Below are 14,194 nucleotides of genomic sequence, written 5' to 3'. Positions count from 1 at the left end.
TGCATGGAAGCCCATGTTTTCGCGCTCTGTTTATTTTTTTACACTGAGTATGGCTTCCAGGATTTTTTTGTAGCTTTCGCACGCATAAATACGCCGTCGTGCGCCACCGGAAGTTCCTCGGCTAAGTAGACAACGAGTTACATGTAAAAATGCGGGTCATGTTTTTCTGCACACACCCTGTACTGCAGCCGACACAAGCTTTGTCCAACTTCACTCCCTCCGTGAAGGAATCAATTCTTCATTATAAATACATGTGAGACACGAGTAGTCGGTGGTTCCAACGTAGCTCTCGTCAAGTTCGTGCAAGTGCGTGATAAACTGTACAATATGTATCGATCACAGTCGCAGTATCATTCTCCATCAACTGTGCCTCCTTTTCTATAGTCTGCATTGGCTTGAATTCGATCCATGTAGCGGCTGATGCCCATCATAATGGAGAACCTCCCTATCGGACGCTCGACGTGATGACCTCTGGCTTCGAATCGCTTTACATACGCCTGTAAGACAAGAAGTCAAGACACGGTGAATAGCTGCACTGTAACGGAAACGAGGTCCTCTCCGTACCTCCGGGAAGCCACGCTCGACATCAAGATTGTTAGGAATCAATTGGTGATGGATCCTGGGGAAATCGATGGCTTCCTTAATAGTGTCGCCTTGCCATAGATTCCTCATGGCCACCTAACGGTTGCAAGAGGCAAGAGAGATGGTAATCAGGACGCCATAAAATTACTTTTGACGACTAGGGGGGGTTGTGAATCCAATCCCGAATATTACACGAACTCATGGTTGAAATGTAATTTATGGGTACCAAACATCTTCGTCGAAACACCTTTACGCTGCGCTCACGCGTCACGGAGTTATATGGCACTTTGGATGTGGGGACATCCTTTCACTCCTGGCTCGCCTCCTCCTCGCCCGATCCCGGTATGATGTAGAACCGAGCGCAACGGAAGTGCGTAGTTTCCCATTCTTATGACGACGCATGTAAACAGGGAAGCGACGAACGCTGGGACGCGGCGCGGGGAAGCGCTCGGAACGGAAGCGGAAATGAGCGGAAGCGCTATGACGTAGAACCATAGAGCAACCGGTCAAACCGTCACTTCCCTCCTATTTCATGGAGCTTCTCGGCACTGCTTGGCACCACGGTCGGCGGGGTCATCGAAAATTGGAGATTTCTAAAACCGCATAATGTAAAAAAAACGAGTCTCGGGGTTTTTACATTATGGATCATCTTCACCAGCGCGCTTGCTTCATAGCCATTTTTTCATTTAAAACTCGGCAGCATAAAAAATAATAGGATGTGGGAGGTGGGACTTTTGCGTACAAAGTGCGTGGAGTGAGGCGTACAGACCCTGCCAGAGACAAAGTCATATCCGTGTGATTTCTCAACCCCTTCAATTACGCACACATATATGGCATGAAATAGCTCAGATTGCTGAGCCTTGCAAAGAACAGGATTTGACGCGAAAAATATGTTGTATGGAAGTAACCTCATGTTTTGACCACTGTGGAATATATTTACCAGTGCTATTCCCGATGTGATCTTTGCTCCCCCAGCACCGCCCAGGATGAGATCAACACCGCCAGATGCATTTACAAAAATAGCGGGTGCCATGGAAGACATCGGTCGTTTGCCTGGCTCAATGAAGTTGGACTTGGAAGGTGCGATTCCGTAGACGTTACTGATGCCAGGCGTTGAGAAGTCGTCCATCTGGTCGTTCAGCACGACACCACTGCTTGTCCTCACAAAACTGCCGAAGCTACGAGAAACAAGCAAAAACGACACGACAGAATCGGAATGTCAAGAACGCATTTCATATTTTCTTCAGTTAAGGCGTATTCCGACGAGCGACATTCCCAATAGAATACTTCAGCGGAATATGCGCAAAACGTCACACCTCTTTCTGCTCTCACGGGAGGGTGAGCGCTCAACGTCACGTTCCATAGCAGACGACAAGACTGACAGGACCGTCGTCCGCGTCGTCCCGTGTTCGCGAATGCTCAACGTAAAACGCGGCAGAACTTCCTCCCCTTGAGCATTTTTTCCCTCTCTTTGTTGTTTCTTCTACTAGAATATTCCATGGGAATGCAACTCGAGCGAACACACTGTTTTCGCAAGAGTAAGGGAACAGAAGTAACGTTTAATCAGCGCTTACTAGTAATTGACAGAGCTGGTAACAGAAATGGCGTCTCCGTTTGGACCCCAGAAAGATGCGTGCGCAGTCCCGTGGTCCTCAGCGAATCGTTCATGGCCGCTGTAGTGCGCAGGGTCGTCGAACGTCTGACTGTCGCTAGTCCTGGCCTTGGCCTGCTCCGCCATCCACGAGGAAGTCATGTTCTTCAATAACTACGCAAATGCGAAGACGAGATCGTGCAGGTATGTCACAAACGGGAGCTCCGGCCTGTGTTAAAGCATCTGTCACAATGTATGGTTCTTACATCCGTATTGTCCACGAAGTATGGGTCTCCTAGATGGGCTCTTTGACCGTAAGCAAACTTGCAGGCTTCAATGAACCTGTAACGCAATTTCGACTGACTCCACTTTGAAGTGCCAAGTTAAAGAGCCAATACGGCACAAACAAGTAGCGCATATTTTATTTCGTTATTATAAATGAACCTGGCTCAAAGACACAGCACGCAAAAATATAGACGCCACCGGTGAGCATTACACGCTTCAACGGATTTTCGAAGAGCCCGCACAACTTCATAGTTTCGGATTCTCCAAGAGTATAGGTGGCGCGTCAACGTGAGCTCTTGCGTCTGTCTCCTAGAAACAGCGCGTGTCTCCGCTCTCCGCTCCGCGTTCACCAATGACATTTGAAGAGCGATGTTGCCAGATGCGTTTGTAGATTGGGCACCGCAAGACGTAAGATGTCGTACTTCTCAGAACTAGAAATTAATCTTACGATACTTCCCCGTCACACAGAGAGCCAATGTTTTGGGAGAGAACACAGTGGTGAGAGGTCAGTCATTGAAATTACATAAATTTCGTTGGATTGTGAAGACCCGATATACCGGGTGTTTCACGAACGTCCCCCGGCTGGATACTACGTATATATTCGTAAACAAATGGCGCTATCATTTTTTTTTTTTTCGCAGTGAGCATCCCTGAGACATCGACCAAGAACTGAGCAGTGAGTGGCTCATTTGCCTACGCTCATTAACTAAATATACTCCTAACTTTTAAATTATACTTCGGACGTTTTCGGAACCTCTGTTTTACTGAACGAAACTTTCAGCGTAAGAACGTTCCAACAAAATCCGCCGTCAACAGTTACTGTCGTATTCTGACTATGCCCTGAGGGACATCCCTGGAGCTCAGGGGCGGATCCAGACCCTAGGTGTGGGTGAGGGGCGGTCCCTTTGTCGAAGCGCCTTGTGGGGGAGGGGAGAGAGGGAAATCTAATGCATAAACTGACGGTTTAGGGGGGGGGCGATCGCCCCTACCCCCTGGATCCGCGACTGCTCAAGCTTCGAGGGGCCCTTTCAGTATGGGCAGTAATGGCAATGCGTTGGGCACGCGCTCGCTGCGCGTGCAGGAAGCGCTGCGAAAGCTGTTGAAGCGAACTATGAATCCCTTAGGAATTAGCGAGAATACAGCGGATAGTCAGTAATTAATTGGTTTCGGTTTACATATTAATTGATGAGCGTGTGCAAATGAGCCGCTCACTGCTCAGTTCTTGGCCGATGACTGAGGGATGCTCACTGAAAACAAAGCTTCTCGACAGCGCCACCTGTTTACTAATTATTCAGACTCGCAGAGCTCTTTGGAAAAGAAAGCGCGAAGTGCATCCTCTGCGACACCGGAGAAAACGAAGACCTAGAACACGTACTATTATCTTGCACAGCGCTTCACGACATACGACCCTCGCAACCGATCGAGGTCATCCTGGGCTTTGAACCCTCGAAGGACAACGAACCCATCATCCTGGAAACTAAACGACTCCTGCAGAGATGTGAAGCAGCGACCGCGCTATGGCGGGCTATAACCGCGCGGAAGCTCAAGGAACTGAAACCGAAACATCCACCTGAGGAGCCAAGCACATAGATCTAGCCAGTGCCCAAGACGAAGCCCAGCTGCATTTTCTCTCCTTCTCTTCTGTCTTTTCTTTCTTTTTCGCTCTTTCTGTCTTACTTCTATCGCCTGTGAAAAATATTTTCTGCCCTGATGCAAAAGGGATTAGGCGTGCCTGAACCTGAACCTGAACCAGAGCCGGGGGACCTTCGTGAAACACCCAGTATAGTCCGCAGTGTCACCTTAATTGCAACACCCAGTAGTCCGCAGTGATACCTTAACGGCAAGTAGTCCTCAATCACCTGTGTAGCGTCAGGGCGTCGTCGTCAAGAAACGCGTGTGGAGACTTTCTGAAGGCGTCCATGATCTGTAGGAGGTAGGCGAGAACGGCGCCGCTGCCAGGAGGAGGCGCTGAATAGAGCGTTCGGCCGTCTCGGAATTTGGCGGTGACTGGTTCCACCCACTCTGCTTTGTATTCTTTAAGATCACCCGCTGTGAGTATTCCTCCTGCACAAACGAGCGAGTAATGAGAACAAGCGCGAGATCGCCACAAGATACTGCATACCTTGTTCTTGTACCTCCTTGGCGAGCTCCTTCGCGAATTCTCCGGTGTAAAAGTAATCGGCGCCGTTTTCAGCAATGGCTTTTAGCGTCTCTCCCAGTTCTTTTTGAAACAGTAAACTGCCTTCTTTCAACGTGGCGTTATACTTATTGTTCCAGAACAGGTTCCTAAACCACAAAATGAACAGCAAAGATGTATACTGAACACGATACTGAGAAAGACCGAGTACGGGCAACAGGGATGGTGGGACACAAACGACTGTCCTGTCCTGTCGGATTGAGTCATAAGTCGTTTGTCCCTGGTGCCCAGACTCAGGCTTTTTCACGGTATCGAGTTCCTCCACCCGCTCTACTGAACTCGGTACGGGAACAAGGGTACAGTAGTACCTCATATTGGCAAAACCGTATACGGCTTTATCCTTCTCCTTCAAAGCCGCAGCCAAATGAGAGTGAACGGGAAGACCCTCCAAAGCAAACTTGATGGCCTCTTCAAACAAGTCCTTCCATGGAAGATTACTTCCCATTCGTTCCAGAAGGGCCTGGTAGCCACGCAGTTCTCCTGGAACACCGATTGCTTTGGCACCTGAAGTGAAGATGAGAAGTGAAGCTTTGGGGTTTTGGAACACATTCGCTCACCAGAGTTGGGGGGTTTTGTAATGTATTAGTAATGCATTACAAAATAAAAGTATGCTGAAAGTAAATGCTGAATGCGTTAGACTGTTAGGACTGCGCTAGAAGACTCTGGCAAAATGTAATGCTGAAGCAATGTCATTATGCTTACATCAAATAATGACATTGCTTCAGCATCACATTTTTCCAGAAGTCACAGTCCTACCACCCTAGAAGCAGCTAGTGTTCAAAGGCTCCACTTGAACTCAGGGACATGTCCACACCCTCACTGTGAGGGGGGGGGGGGTAGCCTATCTCATTCGGTAGAGCCCTGGACCAGCATGAGGGTGTGGGTTCTAGATGTGGGTTCGAGTACTACAGCTGGCTAACCTTTTGAATGACTTCCTTCTTTCATTGTTCTTATGCGCACTTGAAGCTTGTGTGTTGTCCTTTCTTCTGTGTTCCAGTCTCAGAATATCAATTTCCACCGGGGAGGGGGATGGTTCTTTGTCGAGGCGCATAGCGCGGGAATGGGACAGAGGGAATCCTAATGTTTAACCTGATGATTTGGGGCGATCACCTCTCCCCACCCTCTCCCCGGATCCGCGACTGCTTATAGACTCTGTCCCCATGGTTAGTGACTAGGCCGGTGACAATGATGGTTGAGAAACACTAGCTTGGAGGAGCTTCCTTGCCTACATACCACGCGCAAGTCGCAAATACTGGCTTTAGGCAATGTCTGAAGTAATGAGTAAAACGTACGTTATTACATTATTCCACACAATGCAATCTTTTAGCGTTCAGACGTACTGCATTGTCTTCTCTGCTAGTACTAACTAACCTTCCGTGGAAGCTGATCCTTGTCCAACAAACATAGTTCTGTGTGCCGCTTTCGGAGCTTTCTCCCTTGCGATGAGTGACCACGCTCTCCTAGTCTTCCTGCAAAGTTCGGCAGTCGCATAGGCTCACTGATCTGGCTCTGATCTACCGAAAATACACTGTGATGACCGCTCACCTTTGGTAAACGGTGGCAAGGAATCCACCCCCGATTCCCATCGAATGGGGCAGCACAACACCCATGCAAAGGAGCGTGGCCACAGCGGCGTCCGCAAGTGTCCCGTTCTTCGCGAAGATGCGCCTGAAATCAGTGTCCTCGGATGATTCTTTTTTTTTTTTCGTGCACTCTCACGTTGACACACAGACGAAGAGATTGCAGCAGTTGAAACGAGTCAACATCGAACCGAATGGGAAAACGACAGACGAACCGACTGTTAGAACAAACACACCATTGACAGGTGGCGATAAAAAGCATGGGGCGATCGGGAAAGCGCAAATCGCAGTGTCCTTCACGTAAAACATCACGCACGCCGGAATGGGAATCGAATCCACCACCTCTCTACTGAAGATGAAGCCTGAGAGTGGCCGAACGCGGAGGGACACAGGACCCAAGGGACAGACCACACTGGTTGCCTTTCAGGTGTGGTAGTATTACACTACGCCTATGTCTCGTCAACAGGAGTTCAACACGTTAAGGAGAAGGTACGGCTGTGTCTTCGTACCTCGGTGCAGATGAGCATGGCGCAGCGTCAGTCGATACAGCCCACCGGTTGTAGACTCCAAGCGTTGAGGGTGACACCTGTGCTGCATATTCCACGCAGTCCTTGCAGCTGACCTTCAGGAACACATAGATGACGATACCAGCCACACAGGAACACACCAGGAGTACGACGCCCACAAGAGCCAACCACGTGTTGCATTTGGAAGATCCTGGTCGCCATAAATTCCTGAAACGTAAGACACACAACCCGTAGATTTATACGTAGTGATCCTAAACATTTGTAATGCATTTACTCTACGATGTCCCTATACCAATTATAATACACAAAACCAATCTCCACGTGCATGAATGGGATACGTCTTGCTACCTCTTGGTGATTTCAGGCTCTTCATAATCTCCAGGGCTCGCTTCGTAAGTGATCATGCTGCCAGACACATGATCCGACCTCGTCGTCGCAGACAAAGGCTCGTACATTATCATGCTGCACGGTTTTCGTCTTCTTCGGACATCCAGTGACCACTATCCAGAAGAGGGCTTGTTTATGTTTACCCAAGAATGTCATTTTATATATTTATATATGGCGGGCATAATTTATATTATTATGAATGCGGTAGTCGGGACCCAAGAGTAGAGCTTATGTCATATGCTTTCGAATGATGCGTACAGTTATCGTGTAAAATATTTCAATTAAGTTGGAAAATAATTACTTATAAGTTATGAGTTTGATTTCTTGCCTGGCGCTTTCGCTAATATGACGTCACTGCTGGTAACTTCCGGTTTCTGCTGTGGAGCCCAATCAAGCAAAATTCGAGACAAATCTATCTGATTACGTTTTGCCAAATATCAAAACGGTCATCAATCACCTTTATCTCGGTCGCGGCAACGCCCTCTAGATTACGGAAGGCCTGCTTAATGCTTCCTCTCACTCCTTCACATAAGTACGCGTAAGCCAACCGCCGCAGACGATTTCAAACACAGGCTTTCAGTGACTACCACCGGCTGTATACTAATGCGGCGGAAGGCCGCTCGTCTCCATATAGCTACGGCCACCGAAAGCACAGTCGTGATTGGCCAAGGTTGGGTAGCTCATGTTTACGTCAGAGTGAAACCGAAACCAGATCTGAACATGTTGTTGGCATGACCGTTCTGTTGGACCAAGTTTCGTACTTTATTTCACTCTACGACCTCCTCTCTCTCCGCAGGGGAGAGGGTAAAATTCTGAGAAACCACGTGCGTCTCAATCTTGAAATGTTACCCCTCATTTGGGAGAGGTAATGATGACGGTCGCTCCACGGGCAATCGCGGAGTGAGGGCAACTGGGGAGCTGCTAAGACAACCCGAATAACAGGGCATACACTTGCATAGCGCACATCTTTTATCTCAGAATCTATCAACAGTTCCAGACCGTTCTTTAGAATTCGCGAGTTGAGAGTTGACTGCCGTGTTATCTGCGTCTTTTTTTTTTTTTTTTTTTGTTCTGTTGCCTCGCTGTTACGAGCATGTTGAGACCTCTTATTTCTGTGGAGGCCCAAGGCACTCGGGTCACCATAGTTCTAAACTTATCTCGTAACAATTAACGTATCGCGCAAATATGTGACGAGCGAAAGCGCAAGATGGGCTTACCGCAGCGTAAGCTATACTCTTATCGACCCAGGCAGCACAGTGTACTGAAAGTCGAGTGCAATAGGGGCGGACGGTATGTGTCTTATCAATGGTCTTTAGTTTCACGAGTTTGTTCAAGGCCTTCCACCTACCCGTCCACCCCTATTGCACCCGACTTTCAGTACATTGTGCTGCTTGGGGAGCATCGCTTCGGCGTACACCGTTCAAACACTGCATTTCACGCACGTACAACAAATGAAGCAACAAATGATGCAGCAACACAGAAAAATGACGTCTCACTGTATACACGCAGCGTGCTACCGTACATAGGCACCAGAGACGGCGGCTTCGTCGCCACGGGATTAATTGGGGAACGGGTCAAGCAAGTGGAACAATTCAGGCGGAACAAGCCGCTGGCACTGCAACGTGTCGGCACATTTAACAGCTGCTTGTGCACATGTGCGGCGAGTGCTCTTCTTCGGAAATAACATTGTCTCTCACACACAGACGACGTGCTCACTGTCTGCACGTCATTTTCCAATCTGCCGTCGATATTTGTTTCCGTTATTTTATGTCACCGAATGGATGGAAGGGGAAAACATTCGAACGGTCGGACTACTCAAAATCGGAGCGGTTGTAGCGCAAATAGCGGAGAAACCCTATGTCACACGGGCAGTGATGGGGAGATATACTTGAAGTACCAAGTACTCAAGTACTACTTTAAGTACATTTCTGAGTACTTGTACTTTATTTCGAGTACATTTCCAATTGTGTACTTTGTACCGTGCTTAAAGTATTTTTGCCTAGTACATTCTCATCAAGTATTCAAATACCCAACTGTAAACAAAGACAGAAAAACTGAAAATATCACTAAGTTTTGTGCCTAGAAGCAGTATTTTCGAACAAGAAAGTGGAGTCTGCCGTCCTTTTTCATGCTATACCGAGACATGAAGGAGGAATAAATTAAGATTTTTTTTTCCCCACCAGGTTGCCTGAGCTGAGCAGCAGTAAAGGGAGATTATGCCATCTATTACAGTTCGTACTCGTGGGCAAGCGCTAACATTCAAAATAGCATTTGCAAAAAAAAAAAAAAAAAAGAACTAACATTGCCATTTAGCATATTCGCAAGCACAAATTCGCAACCCACATAGCTCATAGTTCCTATCAGTCACGTCTTTGGCATTGCATGTACTGTCGTGGCCACTGTTAACCAATCTCCCGTTTCCGTGGCTACGCTATACGATAAGTACTCGACTATCGGGGAACAGCGGAAACAACATTAGACCGATCGAGTGTTCTTTTTTGCCTGGCCGGGTGTTGGCGTAGTATCACTTGTTGTGGACACGTGGGGAAAAAAACGGCTGAAGCGCCATGAAAGAAGACTGCTTATCTGAGACTTCCGTGAAAGATTTCCTCATTGCGCTTGGGCTGTTGTTCTTACAGGTGTTGTCAATAGAGATCTCCCTGTATGTAAACAAATGACGTCATAGTGTCCGACAGCGCCACCAATTTGGTAGAGCTGAACTACGCTCGAAGCTAGGGGCGAACAAGCTGGCGCACGAAAGCCACGATCTTGAGGGGATTACGATGGTCCCTGAAAGGGATGCGACCTTCGGTCCTACTTTTCGTTCAATAGGAGGCAGCGAACAAGTGGCCATTCATGGAACCCAGTCCTCCCCTTCCGATTGGTTTCGGTTTCAGTCTGTGTACCAACGTCATGATGACGTTTCTCGGGTAGAGGTCTGTAAACGATACCGTACCTGCAACCGACCGCCCCCAAAGTGATAGTCGACCGGTCCATTGTTATTTCCACTGTTCTCCGGTAGTCGAGCGCTGATCAGAGGGAAGCCACGGAAACGGGAGATCGGTTAACATTGGCCACGACAGAATAGATACATTGCAAGCTTTTCCGTCTTCAAGATGTACGAACTTGCCTATAGACTACTGCCTTAACTCAGTTGCAGTGTATTGGCGAGTAACAAGAACTTTAGTTTGAGACGATGAATTCGCGAGTACTTTAAAGTACAATTCACGTTACTTCGTACTTTACTTTGTACTTAATATGTGGTACTTTGTTCTGACTTCAAGTACAACTGACGCCAGGTATTTTGTATACTTTGCTTTGAGCGCAATTGCGGGTACTTTGCCCACCACTGGGCATGGCCTTGCGGAGTGATAATAAGAGAGTTAGATAGCTCGTTAATTGATGGCAAACCATGTTCCAAGCATGTTCAATGTCAATATCAAGAGGACCTGTGCTCAGTCTCTCCAGTGTCCACTCCGGAGGACCTATACATCTGCTTTCTCTGCCAGTTTGTTCTCCCAGTGTTGTTTAGCAGTCGACGGCTGCATACATCGAGGGCTAATATGTGCTCCATCACTTCAAGTACGCTACGCGGTCAATTATCTTACAACATGTACGTAAAGCGAAACTTTAACTGCATGAAGAAGTGGATGTTGTCGACTTTTGCACCTCTGACAAATTCAATCGCACCACGCACTTCGCCCTTACAGATTCGAACTCGATGCAACTAAACAGCTGCATCTCCACGTAACTGAAATATGCTCCAATCCGGCGCTCCCAGCTTGTAGTAACGCAAAGAATATAACGCTACATCTGAATAAAGTGCCCATAAACTATACATCATCGATGGTAATAAATGGACCTACTGGCTCCTTCGGGTCTCCCTTCAACTCCCAGTACGCGGTGGAGGGAGGCAAACGGGAGCCGGTCCTTCATATACCGGAGAAGGGCCCCTCGATAACGCGGTCCGCTCCCGGGTGGGTCGCGTCTTTGAATGCGCGGCCCATAAAACGGTCGTCGGGGCAGTATCGCTTGCCGTGCTGTTCCGGAAAGATTTTATGAAAGCACAGAACATTGTAGGGCACTGACAGTATTTAATATAGCACACAAATAGGGTTCCGCATTTTCGGTTTGAACCGAAAAACATACGCCGGGTGAATTCAGCCTCATTCGGTTTTAATCGAAAAACACCGAATACAGAGGGACATTCCGGGACATGACAGAGATAAATTGCTGCACGTGCCCAGCAAGTCGTTGATGCAGATCAGAAAACCATACAGAAATACGGTGGTTGTGAAAAATGGCCGTTTACTTTTTCCGCCGTGAAACCGCCGTAAAACGCCACCGCAGCGAACAACGCCATGTTGATTGACCGTCGTGCGGAATTGACATTGTGATTTCTATTCGCCGATAACTGTCGGGTACACCACGTACACGCCAATCACCTCATCCCATCGTCATGCATGTAGTAGTAGTTGTTGTTAATATAGCACACCTACCTATATTTCTTTTTTTCTTGCGTACCAGTGTCCATTATGTAGGCCTGTCACTCCTCAAGAAAACTCTTTGCGTCCTCGTCTCCTCTTTATGCTGTTGAACGTCGGCAGATTTCCGTAGATAATAACTGGTGCAATTCACTGTCACGAAACACATTTATGAAGCAGCAACAGACAGGAACAAGACGGGATAAGCGAATGACTGCAGACTGCTTTCCCAAAGCCTCCAGAATATATAGCCGCCAACTTATCTCGAAGGGTGGTACGTGCTATATAAGCCACGGCATAGTTCTTCTTTTCCGCGATTGTCAGTTGGCTCAGATGCACGTCATTGACAGTATGACCTTTTTATCTCACGCTAATTACCCACACGTAATGTGCATTGCGTATGTTCTCGGGTTACATTCGTGGCAGTGTTTGCGAGTGAACTGTGAGAGAAGTTTCACGGGATTTGACACTGTCAAGGGTCCCGGAGTAGGGATGTACAACGGAACAGTTAATACCTTATCACCCGCGTCACAATAAAGTGTGGCGGTTGTTGTAGATATCCCAAGAAGCACAATGTACTGAAAGTCGAGTGCAATAGGGGTGGTCGGTATGTGTCTTATCAGAGTACTTCAGTTTCACGAGTGTGTTCAAGGCCTTCCACCTACCCGTCCACCCCTATTGCACTCGACTTTCAGTACATTGTGCTTCTTGGGTATACGGTATTCTCTTTATCTTATACGAGAAGGCGAGCTATCACATGTCGTGCCATCTGTTCCTCGTCAACTATCGCAAGGCGTTTTGTAGGTGCAGGCAAGGTGTTTTGTGCTTCTCGAGTAGTGGTTTGTAGCAATGGATCCACACAAATACTAAAATTTACCCTCTCTTTTCAGAGTGCATGTTCTACGTGAATTCTTGGCAATGGTCCGTGCCTACCCAGTCGATACTTCATCACTAATCGCAAGAAAAGTGCAGGTGATAGTATACGTATTCACGTATACACATTCACCTTGACCCGTCGTCATGGTCTCTCATCCATCATGTGCTCAAGATATCATCCAAAGCAACGAGAACAATTAATCTCATTGCATCGTATGACGAAATGCTCGTATTGCGTTTATCACGTTCTGGTTGTATTCGCTGCGAGATGGACGTATAGGTGGCGACACCGTCACCTTTCTAGTGTGAGTCACTAAATGTCTCTAGTGCGGATAACACGCCGGCCGCTGTTCGTAGCTGGTGGTTCTTTTCCGTAATTCTTGTGTATATTCACCTCCGGCAGTCTATCGTGTGTATAATGCTCTACCTACTGCACTAACCGCAGAATAAACGTGTAAAAGCACGCGGACGACGCGAGGAGTCTATATCTAGAGTCACTAAATAAGCTTATTTAGTGACTCTATCTATATCCACACTACGGTAGTTCATCGTTTCTCCGCTGCGTGCCGACGCTGTTCGATCTCCGAGCGAATACTCCATTTAGATTTCGCCTGTACTGCACGGAATTCCTTAGACCTGACAAGACAACAAATGATCGAAAAAACAAAAGAAAACAAAGCAATTGTTTTATGATAGGCATATCGGCATTACGATATGTTACTATATGTCATGGCCACGTTTTCCTTTCTTTCAACGTCCCAAGGTAGATATTACGCTAATCATATCAGTAGTAACGTTTTCGAAAACACGATAAGCATGATAAGGAGCGACTGATGTCAGGTTGCTGTGATTGACAGACAGCGATACGGAGTCGGTATCGAAGTGTGCTTACGGTTCTCTTGGAACTCAGCGGTATTTTTATTTTACATTTCCAAGTGCGGTTTCTTCGATTCACTTCAATCACATCCATCTTCATCATATCAATGCTTCGCTAATCACGGCTCATTTTCTTCCCCTCAAATCTACCATTTAATTCTTGACACAATCGTGGATGTTGTTAATGTATTGTTTTCCATTATGTATCTATTTTTAATACGCACCATTAGGTACACCATTTAGGTTGTTTATGGGCACATAAAAAATAAAAAGCTGAATTGAATTGGATAACGAACTACAATTGGAATAACCCGGTTCGAAATGCGCGCATTTTTGCCGGGTCTGCGTAAAACTTGGAATAGAGCGTTTATTCAAATAAATTCGTTATGATGATTTACTGTATTTGAAAACGTGCACCCCCCACTGGGGCATCGAGATCTGAATTACCGCAATTAGTGCGCATTACTTAGCGAGTAACCTGAAAGTAACTCGATCGTTACTTTTCGAAAGTAACATTCTCGTATAGCTTGTAACTTCGTTGGCAGCTGAGTTACATACATTCTACACAGTAACATAACTTGTAACTAATTAGTTGAAACGTAACTACAGTTTACTTTGTGGAGTAACTTCCCCAGCCCTGCGCATGTTAAACCAGCGACATTTTCGTGGAGAGTGTACTAAATTGTCTCACCTCGGAATACGTGATATAGAGTGACGTCCCACTGATGTCTTCTGCACGCCTCGTTGTTGGAGAGAGAAAAAAAGAAAAAGCAGAGGGCAATGGTACCACCGGGCACGCAAGGCAACGC

At 47.1% G+C, this 14,194-nt stretch overlaps 1 protein-coding gene across 5 annotated transcripts; it reads right to left on the bottom strand.

The window, feature by feature from the left end:
• Window positions 1–154: 154 nt before the first annotated feature.
• Window positions 155–14,189, bottom strand: LOC135370922 (scoloptoxin SSD14-like). 5 transcript variants are annotated; one of them, XM_064604841.1, is made up of 13 exons: window positions 14,077–14,189; window positions 11,649–11,786; window positions 6,745–6,969; window positions 6,201–6,323; window positions 6,027–6,124; window positions 4,964–5,159; window positions 4,581–4,744; window positions 4,318–4,522; window positions 2,440–2,515; window positions 2,157–2,347; window positions 1,523–1,760; window positions 565–678; window positions 155–497 (listed from the first exon to the last, which is right to left on the bottom strand). In XM_064604841.1, exons 2-13 carry the CDS (start codon window positions 11,681–11,683, stop codon window positions 351–353), a joined length of 1,812 nt encoding a protein of 603 aa, XP_064460911.1. In that variant the 5' UTR covers window positions 11,684–11,786; window positions 14,077–14,189; the 3' UTR covers window positions 155–350. The 5 variants fall into 5 exon arrangements, with proteins under 5 accessions (XP_064460911.1, XP_064460908.1, XP_064460910.1 ...); XM_064604838.1 differs by lacking the exons at window positions 11,649–11,786; window positions 14,077–14,189 and adding exons at window positions 7,111–7,262; window positions 8,646–8,775; XM_064604840.1 differs by lacking the exons at window positions 11,649–11,786; window positions 14,077–14,189 and adding exons at window positions 7,111–7,262; window positions 8,672–8,741.
• Between the last annotated feature and the right edge of the window lie 5 nt (window positions 14,190–14,194).

This window comes from Ornithodoros turicata, chromosome 10 (assembly GCF_037126465.1).
Source record: "Ornithodoros turicata isolate Travis chromosome 10, ASM3712646v1, whole genome shotgun sequence".
In the NCBI taxonomy this organism is placed as follows: domain Eukaryota; kingdom Metazoa; phylum Arthropoda; class Arachnida; order Ixodida; family Argasidae; genus Ornithodoros; species Ornithodoros turicata.
This window is presented reverse-complemented; position numbering and strand designations above follow the sequence as displayed.

Bases quoted from the DNA above. Each gene is read 5' to 3' on its own strand.
- LOC135370922 (XM_064604838.1), bottom strand. From the start codon at position 7,223: ATGATAATGTACGAGCCTTTGTCTGCGACGACGAGGTCGGATCATGTG. The intron at 6,125-6,200 runs GTGAGCGGTCAT...CGAACTTTGCAG, and splicing joins CTTGCCACCGTTTACCAAAG to GAAGACTAGGAGAGCGTGGT. The intron at 2,516-4,317 runs GTGATTGAGGAC...ATTGCGTTACAG, and splicing joins GACGCCCTGACGCTACACAG to GTTCATTGAAGCCTGCAAGT.